At 47.1% G+C, this 26,965-nt stretch overlaps 1 protein-coding gene across 1 annotated transcript; it reads right to left on the bottom strand.

The window, feature by feature from the left end:
• Positions 1-370: 370 nt before the first annotated feature.
• Positions 371-26,798, bottom strand: LOC135812603 (uncharacterized). Its single transcript, XM_065325917.1, has 8 exons — positions 26,719-26,798; positions 23,089-23,376; positions 21,932-22,057; positions 21,174-21,346; positions 20,131-20,287; positions 9,777-9,929; positions 6,035-6,166; positions 371-1,862 (listed from the first exon to the last, which is right to left on the bottom strand). The coding sequence occupies exons 2-8, from the start codon at positions 23,261-23,263 to the stop codon at positions 877-879; spliced, it is 1,902 nt and encodes a 633-aa protein (XP_065181989.1). The 5' UTR covers positions 23,264-23,376; positions 26,719-26,798; the 3' UTR covers positions 371-876.
• Positions 26,799-26,965: the final 167 nt, after the last annotated feature.

Here is a 26,965-nt window from a genome sequence, read left to right as displayed (position 1 = left end):
GTGGGTGCAATGGGCCAGTGTCAAGAATTCCGACGAGCAAAAATCGCAAGGAATATATAAATGACGACAACGCATAGACAGTGTCTGCCGGGGTGGGAAATTAGCAAACAGGAGAAACGTGGGCCAGGACAGATGGCCAAGCCAAAGCCACGCTGTGAGGCCGGGGGGGGGGGGGGGGGTTACACAAGGGGAAAACCTATTGAAAACGTTGTCTGCAAGCCACAAGAGAGAGAGAGAGAGAGAGAGAGAGAGAGAGAGAGAGAGAGAGAGAGAGAGAGAGAGAGAGAGAGAGAGAGAGAGAGAGAGAGAGAGAGAGAGAGAGAGAGAGAGAGAGAGAGAGAGAGAGAGAGAGAGAGAGAGAGAGGCTGGGGTTGAGAGGCCAAGGAGAAGGCTACACACCTTGCAAAGGCCTTGGGGATAGATACCTGAGCGGCAATTAGGGGGCAAATCAAATTGTGGCATTAGCGATGTAGTACAATTGCAAGCATAAGAAAATGCACGAGTGTTCAACGGGAATAGGAGAATAAAATATAATAACTGAGGAGTAGACGTCATACTTCATAACGGTTTAAACTGTATAGACAGCTGCAGTTGTGTACTGTATTTGTGTGTGCGGCATTGGACTGCTCTCCGCGACAGCAAACATTTGATTACGTCATCAGACTACCTACCAAGAGTTGTTGGCATGGCGACCGAGAAGCAGCCAGCATACCGAGCTGACGGACAAACGCAGCTGTAGAACGCCACGCCGTCCACACGCTACGGGTCGCCCAGCTTTGAAGAGCACAATTTGGTGTTGGTGACGGCGGCTGTGCACAACACAGGTAGTCACGAGTAGTGCTGCGAACGGCTTGGGCCCGGTTTCTCCCTGGCAGCTCACAGCAGGGCGCATTCGCTGGACACGCTCCCCCTGGGCGACGTGTTACTGTAGATACCCGGCAGCGTGCTGCAATTGTCTACGCTTTCCTTCTGCCGCAGCATGCAATGCTGGGCTATGTCCTGCTCGTACAAGTTTTCCTCCTCTACATCGGTCTGGCGGCAGATTTCGATATTGCCATACTCCTCCTCGCCTAGAATGTCGCCCATGTAGATAATTTCTGACGGGTCCTGTGCGGCTGGTCTGGCGATCCGCCCGTTCTCATCGGAGCTTGCGTCAAGGGCGAAAGCAGTGTCACTCAACAGGCCCAACTCGCTGCAAACGCTGCCCCGCGGAGATTTGCCAGCGGCACTGCCCGGCACTGGAGCAGGATCTCTCTCGCCTGGCAGTATCGGCACTATGCGCGACGATGGTGCATCCACGATGCCGTACTCGTCTTCATCAATGGACATGACTTGGCCATTGCCGTACAGCGCTTCATCCTGAGCAGCTGCAGTGGCGGCGCCAGCCGTAACCGGGGTGCTGCAGTTCGACGCATTTGTCTCGCTTCTTTTCACCGACGCACTCTTCTTTCCCTTGGCCGCTGCTGGGATGCTGCCGCTCTTGGCTTCTTTGGCAGCTGGTACCTTTGATGGCACTCTCGATGCTGGCACTGGCGGTGCGTGGCCTGTCCTCGATGCTGGTTCGGGGGCGGCGGCAGAGGCAGTATTTCTTTTCTTCAGCGTGGGTATGTTGTCGTACACTTCGTTGGAGTCGACGCTGTCCTGCTTGATCGACTCCGAGGCCTGTTTAACCGCCGGAGGGCTTCTCTTCTGTGCCGGGATGTTGTCGTAAATTCCGTTGGAGTCCACGCTGTCCTGGTTCTCCACGGCCGGCCCTCGTGCCACCGCTGCATTCTTGCCGGCCAGTATCTGCACAGAGATGTTGTGATTGGAATTGTCGTTGTTGTAGATATCCTCTTCTTCTTGCTGCAGGACAGCGTGAACTGCAGCAGCAGCAGGTGACAAACAAACGAATAAACAAAACTTGCATTATTTGTTGATGCCACCTTCAGTAGGTCCATCAAATAGTAGTGGTATTTGTTTTTTTTCTGGTCACTAGAAAAATCTACCACAAAAACTCGCATGTTGAGCCATAAGTATTCATGTACAAAGAAAGGACCTACATGTTAGTCATAACTCGTACTTCAGTAACTTGTTGGCCCTTCCTGTTCACACAGACAAAGCCTCTCAGTTTAGTTTTAACTTCAACACTTTTGAAGTGTTGTGCAACTTCTTTTTTGAAGAACAGTCTCCAGTGGCCATGCACTTCTAGTCCAGGTATTGTATACAGGGGCGTCGGAAGGTATTTTAGTGTGGCACGGTCAACCATCTGAAGTACATTTTCTCTCGTGGGGGAGTGGTGGCTATTAAAGCGGAAAATTTTGGAAATTTAGATCCCAGATCAGTGTATTGTATGGATTCACAGGGTACCCGGGGAAAAAAGTGGTAAGGTCAATACCATAGTGACCGTACCGTGTCCGACGCCCCTGGTATATCCAAAGCTAAAATAACTGAAAAACACCATAGTGCAGGGTCTTCAGGAACTATAATATTTTTGGTCATATTCAGCAAAAAATGAACCTTAGACCTTTCATAAAAATCGGTGAAAGATTCAGAAAGTGACAGCCTTTCAAATTTTTGTTCACGAGTGCTACCAAAGCTGAACGCAGTCCAATACAAATTCTAAAATTGTATGAGTAGAAAGGAAAAGGACATATGGAAACGAGTTAAGAGTAACTCTCCACCACTTTAACTAGATACTATATACAGTCAGAAAGTGCAACAACTAGGCACAAAACTGACAGAGTACTGAGACATTCGACGTCCTGACACCTAGCTTCAACACATCTCCGTAGCGCTAACCGACAGCCTTCCAACTTGGAAGGTTCAAGGTTATGGAAAGACCAAAGAGGGGAGGAGTGGAGAGTGGTGGAGAGTTACTCTTAACTCGTTTCCATATGTCCTTTTCCTTTCTACTTTTATTATTGGCTCAATATCCGAGTTTTAAAATTGTATGGCGCATATTTTGTGACTCAGTGCCCAGGCGCTTTGACATTCTGAGCCCATGAAGAGGTGAGGTGCTTTTAACAGTCAGGTGGTTAGCCGAATGCCCAGAATTGCACCAATCAAGTCAATGCTCAGTGTCGCCATAAAGTACTTGTAGCCAAGACTACAGTACAGCATCAATATGATTTCCACGTTGGAGACTGAAAACAAAATTGTGCACGCTACACACAAACACACACCATGTACCATGTATACGCCCGTCGCAAGAGATACACGCAAATCCGCCAATGCACTGGATGTGCACCCACAGATTTTCTCTTATAGCAACGATAGCGAACAAGAACTGAATGAGACAGATCAAGACTTGCGCCAGATAACTGTCTAATACACACAACTGGCGAAGCCATGTGAATCACAAACACACACACACACACACACATGCACATGAGGATTCATGATTTCCTGGTGGTATGCACCGCTGTGGTGAACAACGAATGGCGCGTGTGACAAATCTGCAGGTTCGAAGCGCAGCGCCAAGTTCGTTATGGCGCTAGTTGATTATTTATGCACGGTGCCAATTCGCGAATATACAGCATATTCATGATTTTGTAATACCAAAATGTCTTGGCTTTCCTTTGGCTGGCACCAATTGAAGAACAATATCAATTTTTTGACAAATTCAAAATAAGCCACACGGTTTTTTATCTGTGTTTCGCGTCCCCCGTGCGCATGTATTTCACAGCCGGAGTTAAAAAAAACAGAACAATTTTGTTTTGTTTTGAAAATGCAATACAAATTTCATACAAACCCAGAAAACCGGAAAATGTAACCCAAAAGGAAAAAAACCCGAACATGATTGTTACACGTAACTATTATGTTGGCATCAATTAAATATTTTGTTCTATTTATCGCATGATTGTACTCAGCTCACACACATGCATATGTACAGTGCTGGCAACTGAAATCCGACCCCCCCTAGCGGTGCGCTAGCCGCGTTAGCGATTCGTAAGAGACGGTAGGGGGGGTCGGATTTCAGTTGCCAGGACTGTACATGTGTGCGTAATAACCTGGGGCCGCAAGTCACACAATCATCATGCCGCCTGTGTTTGGACCACAAGCATGGCAGAGGGGATACACTCATGTATTCATGTACATGAACAGTGCCGCGTCGCTTCACTGTACACAAATGCAATGCACATACACTGTTTTTTTTGGATGGCTTTATTTTTTTCGCCCTCCCTCATTGATTTCATCGAGGTGACGCGAAACATAGAAAACCCCGCGTGGCCTAAGAGTGGTTTTGCTTCCTTGACCCTTGAGCGTGGTGTTGCTCCTACGCATGGAGAACACTCAGCCTGACTGGATCTCACCCAAACCACAAAAAATCAAACTCCTTTCTATGGTGAAAAAGGAGAAGGACAAAATGTTACGAGTTATGACTAACTGCCCACCAACGCAACCAGATCTTATACAGCCCTTTTCACCATAATTTAATTGGCTCACCATCCGAGTTAAACTCCTTTCTATGTTGGATTCTGTTCACGCCATGTCTTTCAATCACGAAGTTAGTTCCCCGAAGTTTCAACAGCAACCGCTTCCTTCACTGAGATGCATTCCCTCACAGGACAAGCAATTTCTGATTGGTCCGGCCATACCTAGCCTTTCATACAGTTTGAGTATGATATGGCGGGTATACACATGATCTCCTGGGCAGTATATACACGTTTGGTGGCCAAAAAGCTGGTCCGGCCGTGGCCTGACCAACCGTACCGATTCCGCCGGGCCTGCCTCTTACTCACTCTCTTGCAGTGAAGGTGTTTCCCTAACTGTGTTGCCTGTCTCATCACCCCCCCCCCTCCTGCCCCTCCCCCCGCCCCGCCCCCACCCCGATACCAATGTCTTTCTCTGAATTTTCCTTCAATTTGAAATGGAGAGTGCTACAACGGCACGTGAAAATATTTAGAAGCCCAAAAAGATATTTTCAAGATTTGGGTGAGACACGATCAGGCTGAGTTTTACACAACCGTAGAAGCGCCACCATCCTCAAGGATCTATGGCATGGATTCAATGCACAGAATGAGGAATGTTTTTGTTTTTTTAATTTTATTTATGGATTCCCCAAAGGCCGAGGCCTAAGTCGAGGGGGTCTCCGTTCATGGCTTAGGGCCGATTCCCACTACGGTACCGTGAGTGCCGTGCCGTGAGTACCCATGGTGATTTGCTCACGTGAGGGGCAGTTTTGGTGCGAGTTCATTCCGTGGGTCATGCCGTACCGCGCCGTGGAGATTCCGGTGCCGAGGGTCTCTGGGGGGTGGAAATGGCATGCCGTGGTATTCCGTGAGGTCGAATACAGTGTGTACCGTATATTCTCTATTATAAGCACAGGTCTCCATTACTAGCACAGTCTCTAATACTAGCACTCTGTGAGCACCTTTCGAAACATTATAAGCACGGTCTCTATTATAAGCACGGTCTTGTTCGAAATCAATGCTGCATGCATGATATCTAGCATGTATTTCTTCTTGCTCTGTAAGGATTGTATTGGTTGAAAAAATATAAGCGCAGTCTCTAATATAAGCGCGGTCTCCAATACAAGCGCGGGGTAGAGGGGTGTTGAAAAATATAAGCACGGCGCTTATAATAGAGAATATACGGTAGTAGGTATTTTACTACTTCCTGATAGGAAGTTTTTTTCTTTCTTTTGTATTAGTGGTACGAAGTGTTTTCTTGGCTTTTGGCTTTTCGATTGGTTGATTTTGAGCTTTCTCCAATCATCTCCCCCGCTATTTTCCCTCCAGACCAAAGTCAGAAATTGGTAAAAATGGTGATTCGGCCTGCCGACGGAATGCACGGAACGACAGTGCGCAGGTGTAAATCACTCTCAGCTTCAAGCTCATACCGTGGGGTACACGTGACCTACCCAAATCGTCGGCACGGCACTCACGGTACCGTAGTGGGAATCGGCCCTTACTGGGAATATATCTGCAAAATTATAACATATAGATTGAGAAGAGGAAGGGTTATAACAAATGCATACTGTAGAAATCAGCCATACCCAATGTTAGTGGTGGAAGGCCATATCAGCGATCGGACAACGTGCGCGGCTTACCTGGGCCCTTCTTGAGAGGCAGACATGGCTCCGGGTCTGGGTCTGGGTCAGAGGGGACCGGCTGTGCAAATGCTGCTTGTCTTAATTCCTGAGTTCTTTTCTTCAGCTGCTCTACACTTTCCTTCACAATTCCTGTAGCCACGCAAAAAAAGGAAAAGGAAAAAAAGTATGAGAGCTAAGCGTTGCATATGTGTGTGTGTGTGTGTGTGTGTGTGTGTGTGTGTGTGTGTGTGTGTGTGTGTGTGTGTGTGTGTGTGTGTGTGCATGTGTGTGTGTGTGTGTGTGTGTCAGCAAGAACAATGTAAGAATAGAGGAAAAGGTGATAAGACAAAAACAAAAATACCGTAAAGTACCGTTGATCCGCCCCATCTCTAATTCCCGCCCCCTGTCGGTTTTCTACCTGTGAAGCGACTTCGGCGTATACAACGAAAATACGATGTTGAACCGACGCATGCACTGCTGTACACACAATTTGCCAATCCAGGATGAAAATGTGCACAATCCAGCACATCGAGTCTGAACTTCTACGTTGTTGTACATCGTACTGCACTTGACAGCCTTGATCTAATTCCCGCCCCCCTGCCCAAAACCTAGCTGGGAAGCGACATGGCGTGGGGGCGGATCAACGGTACTTTACGGTAAATACAAGCAACGCAAACAAGTTGAGAAAACAATGTAGAGTGCACACAAAGGAAATTTCACTGGTTATTGCAACACAAGTCGAGTAACTTCATTTCAATGACGTCACTGGTTGAAGCGCATTATTGAGCAGAGATTGAGTTGGATAGTATAGCTATGAATTCAAGCAGAAAGCAAATTTCGGTAGAGGTTTCTATTACCAGATTCTGTAACCCCTGCCCCCTGTTTCCATATGATTGTCATCCACTCAGGCCTGCAGACGTTCTGACTGGTAAGCAAGAGCACTCAAATTTCAGAATTTTTCGGTGTTCAATATTTTTGGTATGAGGGCAAAAAGGCCAGGTTAAGTGAACAGAAATCTTAGGTACAGAGAAGCAGATTCCCTATTGGATTATGTGTGTTAGTGTTTGTTCGGTGTATTGAAATTTTAGGTATGAAACAGATGCACCGAAAGTACCGAAAATAAAGTACAACGAAAATTCGTGAAATTATACAGTGCATAAAACCTAGAACGTGCTGCTTGTGACATTTTCTGCATGGGTGTCTGTCACGGCGAAATTAACAAAGAAATTCCGGGATTACATCATAGCTGGTGTTGATAAGCAGCGGGAAGTGGCGTAGTGCGTACAACTGAGCTGCTTGAATCTCGCTTGCACGCACCACATCACTAAAACGATGTAATCCCGGAATTTCGCCGTGACACCAACCCATCCAAACTGCACACTCTGGGTCTCATGTACTCTTGCTGCAAGGCATGCAGCACATTCGCCATGGAAACTACACACGAGACTACACATTCGCCATGGAAACTACACACGAGACGACACATTCGTCATGGAGACTACACACGAGACTACACATTCACCATGGAGACTACACACGAGGCTACACATTCGCCATAGAGACTACACACAAGGCTACACATTCACCATGGAGACTACACACGAGACTACACAATCGCCATGGAGACTACACACGAGACTACACATTCGCCATGGAGACTACACACGAGACGACACATTCGCCATGGAGACTACACACGAGAGGACACATTCGCCATGGAGACTACACACGAGGCGACACATTCGCCATGGAGACTACACACGAGGCTACACATTCACCATGGAGACTACACACGACGCGTAGCCACTCTGTATTGACTTAACCGCCAAGCCAGACCAGCCTCCACGCAGGAGGCAAGAACGATTGCCGGTGCTTGGGTTGACGCAGCGCCAGGAGCTGAGAGCACATCATCAACTTACACAACCTTGCAGCATATCATGATCTCAGTTGAAATGTCTGGCTGCAAACCAAGAAGAGGCACTAGTTGCTCTTGTGGTGCCGTATTTCTCCGAATACAAGTCTTACACCTTTTTACACTAAACTTCTAGGGCAAAGAAGGGGATGTGACTTACAATCGAGAGTGACATCCTGCTTATGTGCATGTATTGAAACAATGTGGTTCAAACCTCAAAGTGGGGGTGCGACTTACAATCGAGTCCGCCTTTATACAATCGGGGAAATACGGTACTTACACAGCGCAATCATAGATCAAGCAGCAGAGAGCCTGACAAGACACTGAACAAGCAGAACTAGTTGTCTGGAATTTATTCCCGTAGCTATGCAGAAGACGTTACTTCAGTAACGTCTGGCGCTAGCCAGGGTCCACACAGCTTTAATTTGGTGTTTGTTTGTGTGTTTGTTTGTTTGTGTCACGCCTGGCGCTATCCCGTATCTGTCCCGTACTGTACCGTACCAGCAAAGACAGCTGGCCACAATATTTTTGTTTGTTTGTGCCATCGACATGTCTGGCGCTATCCCGTACCTGTCCCGTACCATCAAGAGTACGGTACCATGAAGGGAATGAGTATATATGCGAAGTGTATCGGGGGAATGCATTCAGTGCAGTAACATTTTGTGTGGATTTGTGTGCGAGGCCGAGATCCCACTAGCAGGCTGGCTGGGTCGCCTGTCGACCAGCCCGGGAATCGCATGGACGCCGATACCATAATAATTATAACGTATATACAGTCATGTAGATGTATAGCAGGGAGTCATAATATGTAAACGACTCCCTGCTGTATGGGGAGATTTTCTGGAAAGAAATACGAAGTAGGGAGACGAGTAATGCATCAGAATGGATGTTAGTTGCCGTCAGTATAATAATAAGAAGAAGAAGAAGAAGAACGCCCGTGATCGCCAGAGTCAGCGCGCCGGTCCCAGGAAACGTCAGGACAGACATCCCGTCAAGACAGCTGGCCACAGTATTTTTGTTTGTTTGTGCCATCGACATGCCTGGCGCTATCCGGTACCTGTCCCATACCATCAAGAGTACGGTACCATCAAGAGAATGAGTATATATGCGAAGTGTATCGGGGGAATACATTCAGTGCAGTAACATTTTGTGTGGATTTGTGTGCGAGGCCGAGATCCCACTAGCAGGCTGGCTGGGCCGCCTGTCGACCAGCCCGGGAATCGCATGTACGCCGATACCATAATAATTATAACGTATATACAGTCATGTAGATGTATAGCAGGGAGTCATAATAATAATGTAAACGACTCCCTGCTGTATGGGGAGATTTTCTGGAAAGAAATACGAAGTAGGGAGACGAGTAAATGCAATCAGAATGGATGTTAGTTGCCGTCAGTATAGTAATGATAAGAAGAAGAACGCCCGTGATCGGCAGAGTCAGCGCCGGTCCCAGGAAACGTCAGGACAGACATCCCGTCCACTTCAGAACGCCCGTGATCGGCAGGGTCAGCTATGCAGAAGGCGTTACTTCAGTATCTCATTGAAACGTTTTTGCAATACAATGATGTAGCTAATCAAAGGAAAAAGCATTTTCATCAGTTCTAACAACATGCACGATGAGCTAGGCAACAAGCATAGCGCAGGGCCCTGAGCTTCAAAGCTCTCTCGTTTTCGTCTTTTCGTCCCAGGCGTGTTCGGACTACATTAATTTGGTCATGAACTAAATCTTCAACCGGACAAGCTCCCTTGCTTTGGCATTGGACGGAATTATTCACCGGCAAAATGTTCTGCCTGTGCAGCACAAGAGGCATCATGTGTTTTCCAAGACTATAACAAGCCCATACACACCTTGAAGCCTGATACGCATCTGATTCATCTGTTCAATGTGCTCAGGTGACTTCTTCTGGACAACAAGGAAGCTAACGGTGGCGATCAGAGCAATACCCAGTAAAGAGCAGACGGCGGCCAATGCCCCATTTGCAGAATTGCTCAATTTCGTGCCTGGATCACATGCATGTACACATGCACATGTACGTGGAGAGAGAGACAGAAGAGAGAGAGAGAGTGAGATAGAGAGAGAGATAGAGATAGAGAGAGAGAGAGAGAGAGAGAGAGATAGATAGATAGAGAGAGAGAGAGAGAGAGAGAGAGAGAAAGAGAGAGAGAGAGAGAGAGAGAGAAACAGAAGAGAGAGAGGGAGAGAGAGAGAGAAAGAGAGAGAGAGAGAGAGAGAGAGAGAGAGAGAGAGAGAGAGAGAGAGAGAGAGAGAAGAGAAGAGAGAGACCCACACACATGTAGACACAAAGAGACAAACACAATTATATGCAACCACACAGACACGCACGCATGCCTAGTCCTACACAACTAGACATGTAACGTCCGGTACATTGTGTGAGAAAGTACTGAACTCATCAGTAGCTGTATCACACTCCAACCCAGTCCCTTGACGGACAGTGCGGTTGAGTGCCTCAGCGAGCGCTACTAGGATCCATTGTAGCATCAGTGCCAGGCTTGGAGTACAGTCTCTTGGGCTTGTTAGAAACCACGCCACTGGAGTGAGATGACACGGTGGCTAATATGCAATGTTACCTGATCCTGGAGAACATTCACGATATTGGCTGGCGGAAATAGTTTAAAGGATTCTCCCAGGCAGCGTGCTGGGCTTGACATGGTGGCATATACGCAATGCTACCAGAGCCGGACAGACAGCCACGAAATTGTCTGATGGAAATCTCCCAGACAGCACTCTGGCGGAGCACCCCTGGCCTGGTCCGCTGCCTACTGTTCCGACTTCCGATATCCAGTGGCCGTGCTGAGACTGAGGATCCGCTAATCGACGTTCAGGTACATCAAGACCAGCTAGCAATGGGGACTTTCTGGGACATGCCTTGACTCCCTGGTACGAATTGATGCTCAAGGACCAACCCTGAGCAAATGGCAACCAACAACGGCTGTAACTCTCTGGTGGAGTGACAATCGAGTACCAGAAGATCAAACGAACTCAATATTAGCTATCATGGTGTATGCTGTCCTCCTCTCTATGTCCGCAGAGCCAGCATGCTGTGGAGCCGTTTACCATCATCTCCCGCAGCGCTTCCATCACCAATATGCCCGAACGAATCTCTCCGCCAGATGATCACCTATATACTCACTAAGCTGTTGGCGTACCAACTCCTTGACTTTCGGAATGGCTTCGACTGGGATGTGGTATGTATTTCCTGTGTAACCTCTTTGCTTGTTACTAGTGTTTAAACCGAACACGGATTCTTCGAACGAATAATCTATCGAATAATTTCGCCCTCCATCGAACAAATAATCTATATTCTATCATACGCATGATGGCATTTTTCAACACTTTTTCAGCACTTTTTAAGTAGTTTTTTAAATAATTTTTTTGCTGATTATCGGATTTTGTTATGTGGAGGTGCAAAACCGGTTAACCTGTACCGCCAAAAGTACATAACCCCCCAGAGTGTGCAACGCCTGATCCAGCTCTGCATAGGGTCTTGGTCGAAAAGGGACAAAGACCGAAAATCACATTCACTGCATCCATGTTTCCCTCGTATGGAAAGAACAGAAGTACATGTATTACTAGATACCGATAGGAGATTAAACCTTGGAAGAAAAGTGATTGAGAAGAAATACTACGAGCAGATCTACGCAGTGCAAATATCCGATGAGTAGGGTCAGCACTGAGCATAGATGGTTTTTTTTTTTTTTTTTTTTTTTTTTTTTCGATTTCTGATAATTCCTACGACTATTCGATTATTCGTTCACCCCACGAATATTCTAAATTATTCGATTATTCGATTATTCGTTTCAACACTACTTGTTACACCCTTCCTCTATGGCACATACAGTACTATAATAATAATAATAATAATAATAATTTAAAAATTCGACGAGGAGACAATAATTTTAATATGGCAATAAGTAGGACGAGCTGAAGCGACATGTGGACTACTTTATTAACAATGTAAGCGATGGAGACGATGCAAGAAACAACCTAAAGGGTAAGGAAAAATACATGTAAGAAGAAAAAGGGCAATGGAAAAAAAAGATGATTCGAACAAGTTTTCGTACAACACTCTTCAGGAATCACCGTTGTACTAAAGAACAAAATGAGAACAAAGGAAATAATATAGCAATCAAGGTAGGGTGACACGATACAATGACAGCACTAGAATATCGAAGTGCGATTTCTCACAAAAGTGTGCAGAAAACAAGGGTATACAAGTAAGAACTAAGCGTGACAAGTGTGTATCAGCAACAAAAAACAAAAACAAAAAAAGTGAGAACGAATGATAATAATAACAATAATAAACAAGAAGGTGACAAAACACATTTAGGCACAAGTGGCAACAACGTTGCCACACTACACAACAGAACATTATTTGAACAATTTTAGGGTAATAACACTATCTTTCTGGACACACAAATTCGGCTTATGAATGCGCTGACAAACAGCTTCCAAAACTTGTAACTGCAAAAGATAACCATGACGAGCACTTTTTCGAATCATCTTTTTTTCCATTGCCCTTTTTCTTCTTACATGTATTTTTCCTTACCCTTTAGGTTGTTTCTTGCATCGTCTCCATCGCTTACATTGTTAATAAAGTAGTCCACATGTCGCTTCAGCTCGTCCTACTTATTGCCATATTAAAATAATAATAATAATAATAATGTTACGAAGTCTGAAGAAAATGTTGAACGGCCTCTGCTGGGATGACGACTACACCATAGCTCAGTGGTTAGAGCATCGCTGGCTACAAGCGAGGGTCCCTGGTTCGAGTCCTGGTGGTGACAGTCAATTTTTTCTTCAGACTTTTCCCGTTTGTCTCTTTCCCTCAAACCAGTCAATAATAATAATAATAATAATAATAATAATAATAATAATAATAATAATAATAATAATAATAATAATAGTAATAATAATAATAATAATAATAATATTCAAACCTGTGCTGGGCAGGAGGGTGGGGCGGAGGCCGCTGCACATGCCCTGTGTCGCCACTTTGACAGCAGCAACACAGAGGGAGCACTCCTGGTCGATGCTACCAACGCGTTCAACTCCCTGAACCGTGCAGCTATGCTCCACAACATCCACCTACTATGTCCATCAATAGCAACAATTTCGAAAAACTTTTACCGCAGCACAGTACCTCTCCACGTCAGCGGTACGGTCATCTGGTCTGCTGAAGGCACCACGCAAGGCTGCCCACTGGCCATGCCCCTCTACGCTATTGCCATTACGCCACTCGTCACTACCCTCGCCACCGCCCGTATGGACGACTCTCCAGCTGGCACGGTGCATGACCGCGAATCGCCTGAGAGACCAGCCGGCGTCGGTGCGTCCGCTGCTCGACCGGACGCCTCGACCATCCAGCTATGGTATGCCGATGACGCGGGAGCCGCTGGCCTGCTGCGGCGCCTTCGCACCTGGTGGGACCAGATCTGTCAACTTGGCCCAACATTCGGCTACTATCCAAACGCTGCCAAGACTTGGCTGGTTGTCAAGCCCGAGCATCTCGATGCTGCGAACGCTGCATTCGCCGACACCAATGTCCACATCACCACGGAGGGCCGCCCCTACCTGGGTGCTCCTCTGGGCTCGGAAGCCTTCAAGACAACATTTTGCAATGCTCGAGTGGAGGCTTGGGCATCTGAGATGCGTGAGCTGGCGAACGTGGCCGAGGCCGAGCCCCAAGCCGTGTATGCCGCACTGGTCTTTGGGTACCGTCACCGCTGGACATTCCTGATGCGCGTGTCGAGCTGTGCACCAGACGTCTTCGAGCCTCTCGAGTCCTCTCTTCGCTCCGTCTTGTTGCCAGCTCTATTGGGTGTGCCAGTCGTCCCTGCCCCTCTACGCAGCCTTCTTGCTCTGCCTGTGCGTCATGGTGGCCTTGCAGTGCTCAATCCAGTTGAGGCTGCCCCGCAACAGCGGACAGCATCTCTGTCCATCACGAGCAGTCTCCAGCAACTTATCGCGGACCAGTCCTCCCTCTACAGCGTGGACCCAGCAGCCATTTGCGCCGCCAAGGCTGCTGCCAAGCAAGCCCAGTCTGTGACAACCAAGACCGTCCTGCAGACAGCTGGTCCAGAGGCCCTACCACCAATGCTTCTGGAGCACCTCCAGGCCAAGGGAACAGGTGCATGGCTGACCTGTCTTCCTGTTCGCGAGCATGGATACTCCCTCGACCGGCGGTCCTTCGTTGATGCCCTATGCATTCGGTATGGCCTCACCATCCACGGTTCACCTACCGAGTGTCCATGCGGCCAGCCGTTCACCATCGACCACGCAATGATCTGCAAGTTGGGCGGCTATCCCATCCACCGGCACAACCATGTCCGCAACTACCTGGGCCAACTTCTTTCTCAAGTGTCTGAGGATGTGCAGCTGGAGCCACCGCTGCAACCTCTACCGACGGTCCGCACGTTTGACCATGGTCCTGCCCTGCTCACTGCGGACGACGCCAGACCGGACATCAAGGCCAGGGGGTTTTGGTCGGTACAGACTGATGCATTTTTTGATGTAAGGGTGTTCTATCCCAACGCACAGTCGTACCGATCTCGCCCGCTGGCTGAGGTGTTCCAATGGCACGAGCGTCAGAAGCAGTCGGCATACGGTGCCCGGATCCGGGAAGTTGAGCACGCGTCATTCACCCCGATCGTCCTGTCTTCCGCTGGTGCCCTGGCGAAGGAGGCCACCCGGTTCCTGAAGCTGCTCGGAACGAAGCTCTCCACCAAGCTCTCGCAGCCTTATCCCCTCGTGATGGGAAAGCTGCGGACGGACCTGGCTTTCAGCCTTGTCTGCGACTCCGTCCTGATGGTTCGTGGGAGTCGCCGTGCATTCCGTGCACCTGGTCTGGCGGCGGATGTGGATGCTGTTTCTGTGGAGGCCCGCATTCCCGCCACTACGTGACGCTAAGTCCTCCTGGGGTTTGCCGCTCTCCGGTCCTCTTTCATCCCGTTCTCCCCTCTTTTTTGGGGATTCTTTGTACTTCGTCTTTCTTGTTTTTCTTGTTCCTTTGTTTTTTTGTAGGACAGATTTTTGGTGTACTGATTTCGGTCGTTGTTGTGTCTGACTCTATTCCCAATATCTAATTCTGTGGTTGGTTTTCCAACTCATTGGGTTTTGTAGTTTCCATCATGAGTTTGATTCCATCGTGAGTTTGATTCCATCGTGAGTTTTGATTCTATTTGCTATTTTTCGTTCCATTTTTGAGCTCATATTTTATTTTCCTGATTTCTTCTCCAGTGTATGTTGTATTGCATTTTAATACATTGTGTTAATTTTTGCCCGTAAAAGAGGCTTGCACTTCATAATAATAATAATAATAATAATAATAATCAAAATTTTGAAGGACGCTTCACGCAGCTTCATTATACTTGAATTGTTTGCAGGCAACCTGCCTACACTCAAGAGAGCACTGCATTTCACACAAATCCATTGGTATCGTTACAACGTTTCGGTCTTTATGACCATCATCAGGAATGAAGTGGACATGGAAAGAACAGCAGTATAAAAGAAGGAGGCAAGCAAGCAAAGCGCGGTACATAGTGACAGCGCGCGTAGAGAAGTGCAAAGCACGTCATGGCGGGTGTGCATTACTACATATACATGACAACACAAGCACAAACGGCGAGGAAAGTAGATACTGCGCTACAGCAGTGATAACAGCCCAGTTCCAGTCTCACACCACCAGTGAGGTGTCTAGAGCCCCGCGCCACTCGCAGTAAGGTGGTGTTATAGCAGATCCCAGCCACTGTTATTGTTAATTTCCGGGGATCGCTCCCTGATATTGATCGCCTCCCGGATCCTCCTCCTGGGGCGGTCACGCTCAGAACCGAGAACCCGGATACCTGAGAAAGCCGTTGCTCCCAATGGCAATGGGTCAGATGCATGCTTGGCCGCGAAATGCTCACCCAGCGCGGTGCCGCTCACTGTGTTGCGTGCGTCGTCGTTGTGTTCTTTTGTCCTGGTAGCGAGGCTGCGGTACGTCTCTCCGACATATTTATCACCACATTTGCACTCCAGGTGGTATACAACATTTCGCTCCGTGCATGCCCCCGAACCGGACATGCAGGCGACACAAGCAGCTTTGGGCCGCCCCCGTTTACGGGGCCTGGACGGGTCTACATACCTGCGGCATGGTGGTTTGCGGAGGGCAGACGTGCAAATCATAGAACTTAGACGGCGGTTCCTGTAAATCAGCTGGGCATTTATCTTGTACTTCCGGAGTAATTTATGAATTTTGTTGTGGATATACTCGGTGTGAAACGGTAGGTTGAGGGTGACACGGTATTCATTCTGCACTCTGACACGTCGGGGGCGCATAGCTCGTTCACGTGCCGAAACTATAACTGACTCTGGGAAGTTGTTGAATTTTAGGATGTTGGTTACTTTTTCTTCACTTCTTTTTAGGTGCACCTGCCAGCCCAGTTCTGTACAAGCGCTACATCGATGATGTTTTCATTGTGTGGAACCTCGGTCCGGAACTTCTGCAGAGTTTCCTAGATCACTTCAATAATGCCGATCCTAATATTAAATTCACTCACCAATCCACGGAGTTGACTGGCTCAATCAATTTCATGGACACGACCGTCCATGTCTCACCAGATGGATCTATATCCTATGAACTATATCGCAAGCCATGTCACAGCGGACTGGTATCAGACTACAACTCGTCAGTTCCCAACCAGCAAAAGAAAGCAATTGCTTCCTCTGAGTTCCTGCGTGCCGTCCGCCTATCCTCCGATGCCGACACCCTAAAAAGAAGTGAAGAAAAAGTAACCAACATCCTAAAATTCAACAACTTCCCAGAGTCAGTTATAGTTTCGGCACGTGAACGAGCTATGCGCCCCCGACGTGTCAGAGTGCAGAATGAATACCGTGTCACCCTCAACCTACCGTTTCACACCGAGTATATCCACAACAAAATTCATAAATTACTCCGGAAGTACAAGATAAATGCCCAGCTGATTTACAGGAACCGCCGTCTAAGTTCTATGATTTGCACGTCTGCCCTCCGCAAACCACCATGCCGCAGGTATGTAGACCCGTCCAGGCCCCGTAAACGGGGGCGGCCCAAAGCTGCTTGTGTCGCCTGCATGTCCGGTTCGGGGGCATGCACGGAGCGAAATGTTGTATACCACCTGGAGTGCAAATGTGGTGATAAATATGTCGGAGAGACGTACCGCAGCCTCGCTACCAGGACAAAAGAACACAACGACGACGCACGCAACACAGTGAGCGGCACCGCGCTGGGTGAGCATTTCGCGGCCAAGCATGCATCTGACCCATTGCCATTGGGAGCAACGGCTTTCTCAGGTATCCGGGTTCTCGGTTCTGAGCGTGACCGCCCCAGGAGGAGGATCCGGGAGGCGATCAATATCAGGGAGCGATCCCCGGAAATTAACAATAACAGTGGCTGGGATCTGCTATAACACCACCTTACTGCGAGTGGCGCGGGGCTCTAGACACCTCACTGGTGGTGTGAGACTGGAACTGGGCTGTTATCACTGCTGTAGCGCAGTATCTACTTTCCTCGCCGTTTGTGCTTGTGTTGTCATGTATATGTAGTAATGCACACCCGCCATGACGTGCTTTGCACTTCTCTACGCGCGCTGTCACTATGTACCGCGCTTTGCTTGCTTGCCTCCTTCTTTTATACTGCTGTTCTTTCCATGTCCACTTCATTCCTGATGATGGTCATAAAGACCGAAACGTTGTAACGATACCAATGGATTTGTGTGAAATGCAGTGCTCTCTTGAGTGTAGGCAGGTTGCCTGCAAACAATTCAATAATAATAATAATAATAATAATAATAATAATAATAATAATAATAATAATAATAATAATAATAATAATAATTTGAAACTCGGATGTTGAGCCATAAATAAATGTGGAAGAGAAAAGACATATGGATACGAGTTAAGAGTAACTCTCCATCACTGTAACATGATACTATATACAGTCAGAAAGTGCAATAACTAGGCACAAAACTGACAGAGTACTGAAACATTCGACGTCCTGACACCTAGCTTCAACACATCTCCGTAGCGCTAACCGACAGCCTTCCAACTTGGAAGGTTCAAGGTTATGGAAAAGACCAAAGAGGGGAAGGCAAGCGCAACGAAAACGAGCAAAAGCTACAGTCCCAACGGAACAAAGAATGTCGATTGTTACTGGACGATGACGAGACCAGTACGATATTTGACAAAGCGGTCTAACTACAATTCGAAGCAGCAAAGCAGCACACCACCCAACTTGGGTGGGTCATAAATATCAAAGATAAGTAAAGAAGGGGAAGCTTTGCGAAAACGAATTGTACAAGCCGAAAGCCAAACTCCTACAGTACTCCTCATGCATGACATTGTGATGGACTAGTTGACTACAAAACAAGTTGTTTCACACGACGTACGTTTCGCCGTATGGTTCGTGACGGCTCATCAGGTGTGCAATTTGAAACTCGGATGTTGAGCCATAAATAAATGTGGAAGAGAAAAGACATATGGATACGAGTTAAGAGTAACTCTCCATCACTGTAACATGATACTATATACAGTCAGAAAGTGCAATAACTAGGCACAAAACTGACAGAGTACTGAAACATTCGACGTCCTGACACCTAGCTTCAACACATCTCCGTAGCGCTAACCGACAGCCTTCCAACTTGGAAGGTTCAAGGTTATGGAAAAGACCAAAGAGGGGAAGGCAAGCGCAACGAAAACGAGCAAAAGCTACAGTCCCAACGGAACAAAGAATGTCGATTGTTACTGGACGATGACGAGACCAGTACGATATTTGACAAAGCGGTCTAACTACAATTCGAACGTCGTGTGAAACAACTTGTTTTGTAGTCAACTAGTCCATCACAATGTCATGCATGAGGAGTACTGTAGGAGTTTGGCTTTCGGCTTGTACAATTCGTTTTCGCAAAGCTTCCCCTTCTTTACTTATCTTTGATATTTATGACCCACCCAAGTTGGGTGGTGTGCTGCTTTGCTGCTTCGAATTGTAGTTAGACCGCTTTGTCAAATATCGTACTGGTCTCGTCATCGTCCAGTAACAATCGACATTCTTTGTTCCGTTGGGACTGTAGCTTTTGCTCGTTTTCGTTGCGCTTGCCTTCCCCTCTTTGGTCTTTTCCATAACCTTGAACCTTCCAAGTTGGAAGGCTGTCGGTTAGCGCTACGGAGATGTGTTGAAGCTAGGTGTCAGGACGTCGAATGTTTCAGTACTCTGTCAGTTTTGTGCCTAGTTATTGCACTTTCTGACTGTATATAGTATCATGTTACAGTGATGGAGAGTTACTCTTAACTCGTATCCATATGTCTTTTCTCTTCCACAATAATAATAATAATAATAATTCTCGTCTACGTTCCAAAGGGAACTCACGACAATGGAGTGACAAAAAGCACCGCGGCAGAGAGAGAAAAGAGAAGATAATTATGATATTTGACGAAAACAATCACGGTGTAGACTTCACATGAGTAACAGTACTATAACAGAGTAACAATATAACAGCATAACAGTACCTGTATGACAGTATGACAGTAGAGTAAAACCAGTCAAAGCAACTACTGTAAATATACAAATTTTCGGCAGCTATTTATTTCGGCTATATTCGGCACCGACCCAAAACGCCGATGAAAATTTTCACAGCATCTGTCGCACTATACCATGCCCTCTACCCCACGCCGAAAATAAATCGCCGCCGAAATGTCAAAAATCGTGAAGTGCCGGAATTTTGCAGCGCCGAAATTTTGTATATTTACAGTACTCGGATAAGGCGACCACCTGTCCCAGACAACCACTGCAGGCAGGACCACCAAGGGATGCTATTTCCAGCCAAATGACCCTGGACCTGGATAAGGAGTCCACCTGGTAAGACAGACCGCATTTTGAAGGTCTCTTGAGCGGTCGTCTTAGACAGGTTTCACTGTGCAACATTAATATACAACATGGCAGAGGATTGAACTCGGATGGCGAGCCAATTAAATTATGGTGAAAAAAGGAGAAGGAAAAAATGTAACGAATGAATGTCTCGGTACTCCTTGTCAGTTTTGTGCCATTTTGTTGCACTCGCTGCCACTGTATAAGATCTGGTTACATGGGTGGACAGTTAGTCATAACTCGTAACATTTTGTCCTTCTCCTTTTTCATCATGGACATGATTGCATTTTTTTGTCCCATACCTGCTTCACCAAACTCGCCATGGCTGGCCGCTTCGGCGATCACGACATGGAGTGCGCGGACAGTGCCACGAGAGTTCCGTGCAGAGCACGATACCCATGTAAGATTGGATTTAGGTGAGAAGAAGACTTGGCTATGGGTGACTCCATCAGCCGATACCTGCAACACGAGATAAGGAAGGATGGTAATCGCGGACTTATGATGCTGCATGATGAACAGCATCTGTGATGCAATAAACTGGTCATTACAAAACCGAGCGGAAATCCTAGTGCGGTGTGTGTGTGTGTGTGTGTGTGTGTGTGTGTGTGTGTACCAGCTTTAGTTCGGTTGGTGGGTACACGTATGTCACATAGTGCTTGGCTCTGTTGCCATCATGCCCGGCTGCTTGAAGGTGCACGTTTTACCTTCAGTTCCAGGGCGGATACCTTGATACTGGTTATCCTAGCTCTGAGCTTTCTATTTGAAGCATACATACCGTAGTGTAGCATAGAAAAGCATGACCCGTATAGAAGCATGACTTGAATAGAAGCCGATTTTTTGAAGAGCGCCGTGAGACAGAAGCATGATTTGAATAGAAGCATACGTGCAAGTACATAATATTATATGTGCACACTACATGCATGACAATGTGCACTGTACAGTGTAGACTGAAGATGTTGACGTAGAAGCTTGTTTTGAATAGAAGCATGGTTTGAGCACCGGCTTATACGGCTGTAAGCACCTGCTTTTATACGCGACATTACGGCACCTGTTAACCCTGGACTTCTTCTGGCTAGCTTAACTCTTGTACAATCAATGGTGCTAGTGAATCTTCAATTGCCAAAATGAAGTTGTACATGCAATGTTGGACAGTCAACATCTTGCAGTAAAATAACAACTCGGCGCCAATAGCGACACCATATTCACACCTATAATGACTATTTGATTGCATACCGTTTCAACAACTCGCAAATAGCGGCAAATCGCGCACAACGGCACCTTTCTCGTGCACGATCGGGCGGTCGCTGTCATCATTCGCAAGGTTGACCGTACGTGTAATGCTTACCCAAGTATTCTTGGCAACATTGGGACCGTCAAGGGGCGTGCTAGCATCGCTGTTCTCCCACTCAATGCCCTCTAGTACACGGCCGCTGAACGAACAGCGCAGCAGAGCTCCTTCACCATACAGAAGACGGTGGAACCTGTGTTGCTGCTGCGGGCTCTTCAGGCTGGGCAGAACTACAGGTATAGGCACACACCAAGGTCACACAGAACAATGTCTCAGGAAACAAATAGCCAAACGTTGGTTTACTAGTGCCGGCGTCCCTCTTTAATTCAGCAATTTATACACCAGCAACCGCTTTAAACCAGCATAATTTTCAACAACCGAAATGTCCTATTCACGCACATTGCAGCACCCTCCCTAATCCAGCAGAATTTCCGGAGCACAAATGGTGCTGGAATATGAAATGACCACTGTAGTTTAAACCCCTACTCTCTCACCACCTTCGCCATTCATCACACCAGCAACAGAACTCCAAGTAGGAACAATATCTCCAACAACTAAGCCAATCACTGATGAACAGGCCGGGAATTGCGGCTAACGTCCCTGACTAAATGGCCAAACGAACAAACAAACAGAACGTAATTGTGTACACTATTATATTATATTATATAAAGTTGTGTTATGTTTTCTTAAATTTTACTTCAACATTACTTTATACGCTCTCTCTATCCTGCATTCAAGATTGGCATACAAAGAGTAATTGGAAAAAGGAAAGCCGAGAGCTCATATCATACCAATTTCTACCTCCAAGCACTCACCATCACAGTTCCTGTCAGCTGTTTGTGGGTCGCCTCCCGGACAGACACACGTTGCAGAGTACGCACCTGCGATAGTGCATTTGGCCGGCGGATTGCAGACGAGCTTGCCTGATGTACACGCATCCTCTGAAACCGAGTCACGGCACGAACACAACAGAGCGGGAGCGCGCGCGCGAGAGAGAGAGAGGGAGAGAGAGAGAGAGAAACAGAGAGAGAGAGAGAAACAGAGAGAGAGAGAAAGAGAGATGGAGAGAGAGGGAGAGAGAGAGAGAGAGAGAGACAGAGAGAGAGAGAGAGAGAGAGAGAGAGAGCGAGAGAGAGAGGGCGAGACACACAGAGAGAGAGAGAGAGAGAGAGAGAGAAAGAGAGAGAGCGAGCGAGAGAGACAGAGCGAGAGCGAGAGAGACAGAGCGAGAGCGAGAGAGAGAGAGAGAGAGAGAGAGAGAGAGAGAAAGAGAGAGATGAATATTGCTTGCCAGTGCCAGTGCTCTTGCAAACAGGGACAATCACAACATCATGGCAGGTGTCGGATTGCTATCAGCTCCCAGGAAGTACAGCTGCGCAATGCTCCTGCAGTGTAACCTTCGACATTAAACAAATGATCCGAGCACAGAACATTCTAATAGGTACCTTCTTTGGCTAAGGTCTAAAAACATTGATTGGGCCACACCTTGTAATCTGAACTTGTTGACTCTTGTCTATGATGTTGGAAACACAGGGATAGCAGTGGTTGCAGTGTAAAATTATCTACCTCACGTGCCAGCAGGTATTTCTCTCAAAAAACTTTTTTTCAAATAGTTTAAAAGCAGAACAACCCGAGATACTAGTACTACAGACATTGTCATGTTACAATGGCCAGAGTAGCGGTGCATGTACATTCACCATCTTCAAAACTATAGACGCGTACCTAGGCAAAAACCGTTATGCCAGCATCTATACCACATAAAATCTGTGATCACTTTGTGCATAAATTTTTCCAAATTGGGCGTCTGTTATCCAATCCTTTAGAAACTATATGAGAGTAATTGTGGAGCGATCCTGAGCAATATTCCGAAAACTATTCTCAAAAAGTTCCAGCCAAATTTGAAATATTTCAAAAACCCTACGCGTCTATAGTTTTGAAATGCACTGTACATTCACCATCTTCACAGACTTACGGAACAGGCAGAAAACAGGCTGACGATCCGCGAGGCTTGCGGCCCACGTGGAGATGCCGTTGCTCACGTGAACTCTGCCTTCCTGCGTGAAGGACGTCAGGGGCGTGTGCTCAGCATACTGCAGCCCCAACCTCCGCACAAACGTCTGCGCACACGGTTGCAGCTGCTTGGGCATTATAGTCCACTCGCCGATGCTTTTATCAATCGCGTCACAAGCGGCAATGCCGTGTTTACCTGCCACTGGAGCAGATGGTAGAACCAGTTGGAGTCGTTTTCCTTGACACCAGACTGGAAAGCATAAAGTCACAAAACAATGGCCGATCAACAAGCAACACTGTACCAGCAAACCATTAAACATTGCCCTCAAATCTCTTCTCTAGAGGGGCTTCACATCTTCGTCACGTGACAACATTAATCCGTGTGGATAGTGACAATAATGGCATGTGGACATTGGAACCAACATGGCCGTCATCATGTGACCTTTCAGGATTTCCGGAAGAAATTTTGATAGGTCCGGTCACATCATAGTCTTTCTTTTGAAATCCTTTATTCTCACGATGGCCTGTTGCCAATAAGGGAAGAAGAAATACAGCCACGGGGATCGGATAAAGAGAAATCAATTCTTTAATTAATAATGCAATGAATAAAACTATAATGTGCACTCATATCACAACCTTCGAGACGATTCAAGTATTCCAGAACGAAGTCACGAATTCCATTGATAATTGTGACAAGAAAACGTTCTGGAATACTTGAATCGTCCCAATGGTTGTGATATGAGTGCACATAATTATAGTTTTATTCACTGCATTATTAAGATTATTGTCTCCACGTTGGCTTTTTTACATAATTATTAAATTCATTATTGCCGTAAACAGGCGTTGGTGGTCAAAAAGTTGATCTTGCAGGGACCTGACCAAGCGGACCGGTTCCGGCGGGCCTGTCTATAGATGAAGAGGCTTAGTGGGTTTGGAACCAACATGGCTACTCTGCACGGTCATGTTACAAATACGTATAATATACGTTCAAAGGCTCTATAGGATTAGTTGAGGAGAGGCAGTGCCCGCTACTCGCCATAGTCCACAACACGGAACAAGCATCCGATTATACCGTATTTTCGGCAATACTGGTCAATTTGAACTTCACTTCTCAACTCGAAAAAACGGTCTCTTTACCGCGATTCAAACCAAATTTAAAATTAACATTACACCAAATTGCTTGGCCCATCATCAGAGTAATGTACTATTAAATGAATTGTCTCCTTATCCAGGCCCGAAAATTTGGGGTAAGGCCACACTGAAAAAAGTCTGTGGTTCGACTCACCCGACCGACCGTACATTTTTCAGCCCGACCGTAACTTTTTTTCGGCGGGCTGTCGTGTGACTGACGTACGTGGACTGAACACGTCCACGTCTACGTGCTGTGCAGCGTGAGTCTGCGGACGCAGGCGGCTCCTTTTGGACTTGACTTGTAGTTGTACTGCAGTGCAGTGCAGTGAGTGGTACGACTGCTGCCTTGTGCTGGTAGTAGAGTCTACTCGATACGACCACCGGCAGACTGGCGAGACTTATTTTGAAGTGACCGTCTGGTTGAGAGTGATTGCCTCGTTCCAGATTAAGGACGGCCTTCAGTTTTGGGATGAAGGACAGACGAGATTGCACTTTCCTCGTGTATTGGGAACGATATTTCACCTGTACCGGTAAGTTGCTGCTCCATGTGTGCAAGCACAGGAAGCGTCGATGAAAAAAGCCCATGTATTCGTGCACGCCGACACCAAACTAGCAATACATGTACCGGTACATTGTACAATTTGTACTTCGAAGTAGTTCCCGAACTTACTTTCAACTGGGTGTCTAAAGGCAGTACAGTGTATTTACATGTACTAAAAATATATTTAAAAAAAATCCGCCCGCCCGCCCGTAAAAAATGTCCATGTTAGTCGAACCACACACCTTTTTTAGTTTGGCCTGATGTTAATTTTAATTTTGGTTTGAATCGCGGTAAAGAGACCGTTTTTTGGAGTTGAGAAGTGAAGTTTTACTGTGTAAGTGGCTGCGTTGGATAATAAAACGCACCTTTTCAGAAATTCAATGCACACAAAGTGATCACAGATTTTTGTGGTATAGATGCTGGCCTAACAATTTTTTGAAACCAGAGGTCTATACTTTTCAAGTACAATGTAGGCGCAGATCCGTAGCTCACCACTCTAGCCTGTGCAGTCGGACAGGGTGCTCACCAGGGAGTAGTAAAATACCAGTATTTTACTACTCTCTGGTACTCACTACGCCAGTCCCCGCAGTAGCCCCGTATCATGGGATTTGTCACATTTGGTGACGAACATGCCGGTAGACTGGATTTAATGGCATTTTACAATGCTGCAGAGGCTTCAATGGCCTATTTTTGACTGGGATTGATTTCACTCATCACCCTTGCCAGGACCGTGAAGGAGAACCTGGCAAAGGAGGACATCTATTATGCGAATGTGTTTGTTTGGTGTCTATTGCATTGAAACCTTTCACGCGCAGCTTTTCCTGAGGAACCTTGCATAGGACTGGGAAAGGTAATTGAACTTCTGCAATGGTCTGCATAGTACTGTATTAAAGTCAACAAATATTCGGCGCATGTCTATTTTCGGGTAAATTCGGCTATTTTCGGCCTGGGCATTTTGGCCTAAAATTTATTGCGGCCGCAATCTTGTTTTGCAAGGCTCAATGTGACAGTGTATACAGGCAGCAGCAGCAGTAACGGCTGAAATTTTAATGCGGCCCCAATGTGTTTTGGCCCTGGAGGCCGAAATTTGGACGCGAAAATTTTGTGGAATTACAGCACGTTGTTGTCACAACACAGAATCAGAACAGCAACCGAACAATTCAAGCAGAAGCTAGAACAGCAGCCGCAGCAGCAGCCACAGTAGCCACAGTAGCAGCCACAGTAGCAGCTACAGTAGCAGCCACAGTAGCCACAGTAGCAGCCACAGTAGCAGTCACAGTAGCAGCCACAGTAGCAGCCACAGCAGCAGCCACAGTAGCAGCCACAGTAGCAGCCACAGTAGCAGCCACAGTAGCAGCCACAGTAGCAGCTACAGTAGCAGCCACAGTAGCCACAGTAGCAGCCACAGTAGCAGTCACAGTAGCAGTCACAGTAGCAGCCACAGTAGCAGCTACAGTAGCAGCCACAGTAGCCACAGTAGCAGCCACAGTAGCAGTCACAGTAGCAGCCACAGTAGCAGCCACAGCAGCAGCCACAGTAGCAGCCACAGTAGCAGCCACAGTAGCAGCCACAGTAGCAGCCACAGTAGCAGCTACAGTAGCAGCCACGGTAGCCACAGTAGCAGCCACAGTAGCAGTCACAGTAGCAGCCACAGTAGCAGCCACAGTAGCAGCCACAGTAGCAGCTACAGTAGCAGCCACAGTAGCAGCAGCAGGCACAGTAGCAGCCACAGTAGCAGCAGCCACAGTAGCAGCAGGCACAGTAGCAGCCACAGTAGCAGCAGCCACAGTAGCAGCAGCCACAGTAGCAGCCACAGTAGCAGCAGCCACAGTAGCAGCAGCCACAGTAGCAGCAGCCACAGTAGCAGCCACAGTAGCAGCCACAGTAGCAGGCACAGTAGCAGCTTATAGGCAGACCTACTTTGGTTGCATATTGTGCCGTGGTAGTCCTTGTCGCAGCTGCATGTATTCTCAGGGCTGGAAATCTCCCCGGCTATGCAGGATCCTGCAGGAAATATCAGTGTAGACAAGAATAGGCAAAGCAGTTAGGGGCTGTCCGGCATTATGGATACTTTTCACGGAACGAAAAAGTTTAGTTTTGACCCTCCCTCCCTCACCCACCCACCCCCTTCAACGAAAAATATATTGACTTGACAGCTAGAATGGAT

This window comes from Sycon ciliatum, chromosome 3 (genome assembly GCF_964019385.1).
Source record: "Sycon ciliatum chromosome 3, ocSycCili1.1, whole genome shotgun sequence".
Taxonomy (NCBI): Eukaryota; Metazoa; Porifera; class Calcarea; order Leucosolenida; family Sycettidae; genus Sycon; species Sycon ciliatum.
This window is presented reverse-complemented; position numbering and strand designations above follow the sequence as displayed.

Excerpts from the sequence above, each read along its gene's own strand:
- LOC135812603 (XM_065325917.1), bottom strand. The coding sequence starts at position 23,263 with ATGCCCAAGCAGCTGCAACCGTGTGCGCAGACGTTTGTGCGGAGGTTG. Across the intron at positions 9,930-20,130 it reads TGGCGAGTTTGGTGAAGCAG|GCACGAAATTGAGCAATTCT; the intron begins GTATGGGACAAA and ends CATGTGATCCAG. Across the intron at positions 1,863-6,034 it reads GCCTCTCAAGAAGGGCCCAG|TTCACGCTGTCCTGCAGCAA; the intron begins GTAAGCCGCGCA and ends CTGCTGCTGCAG.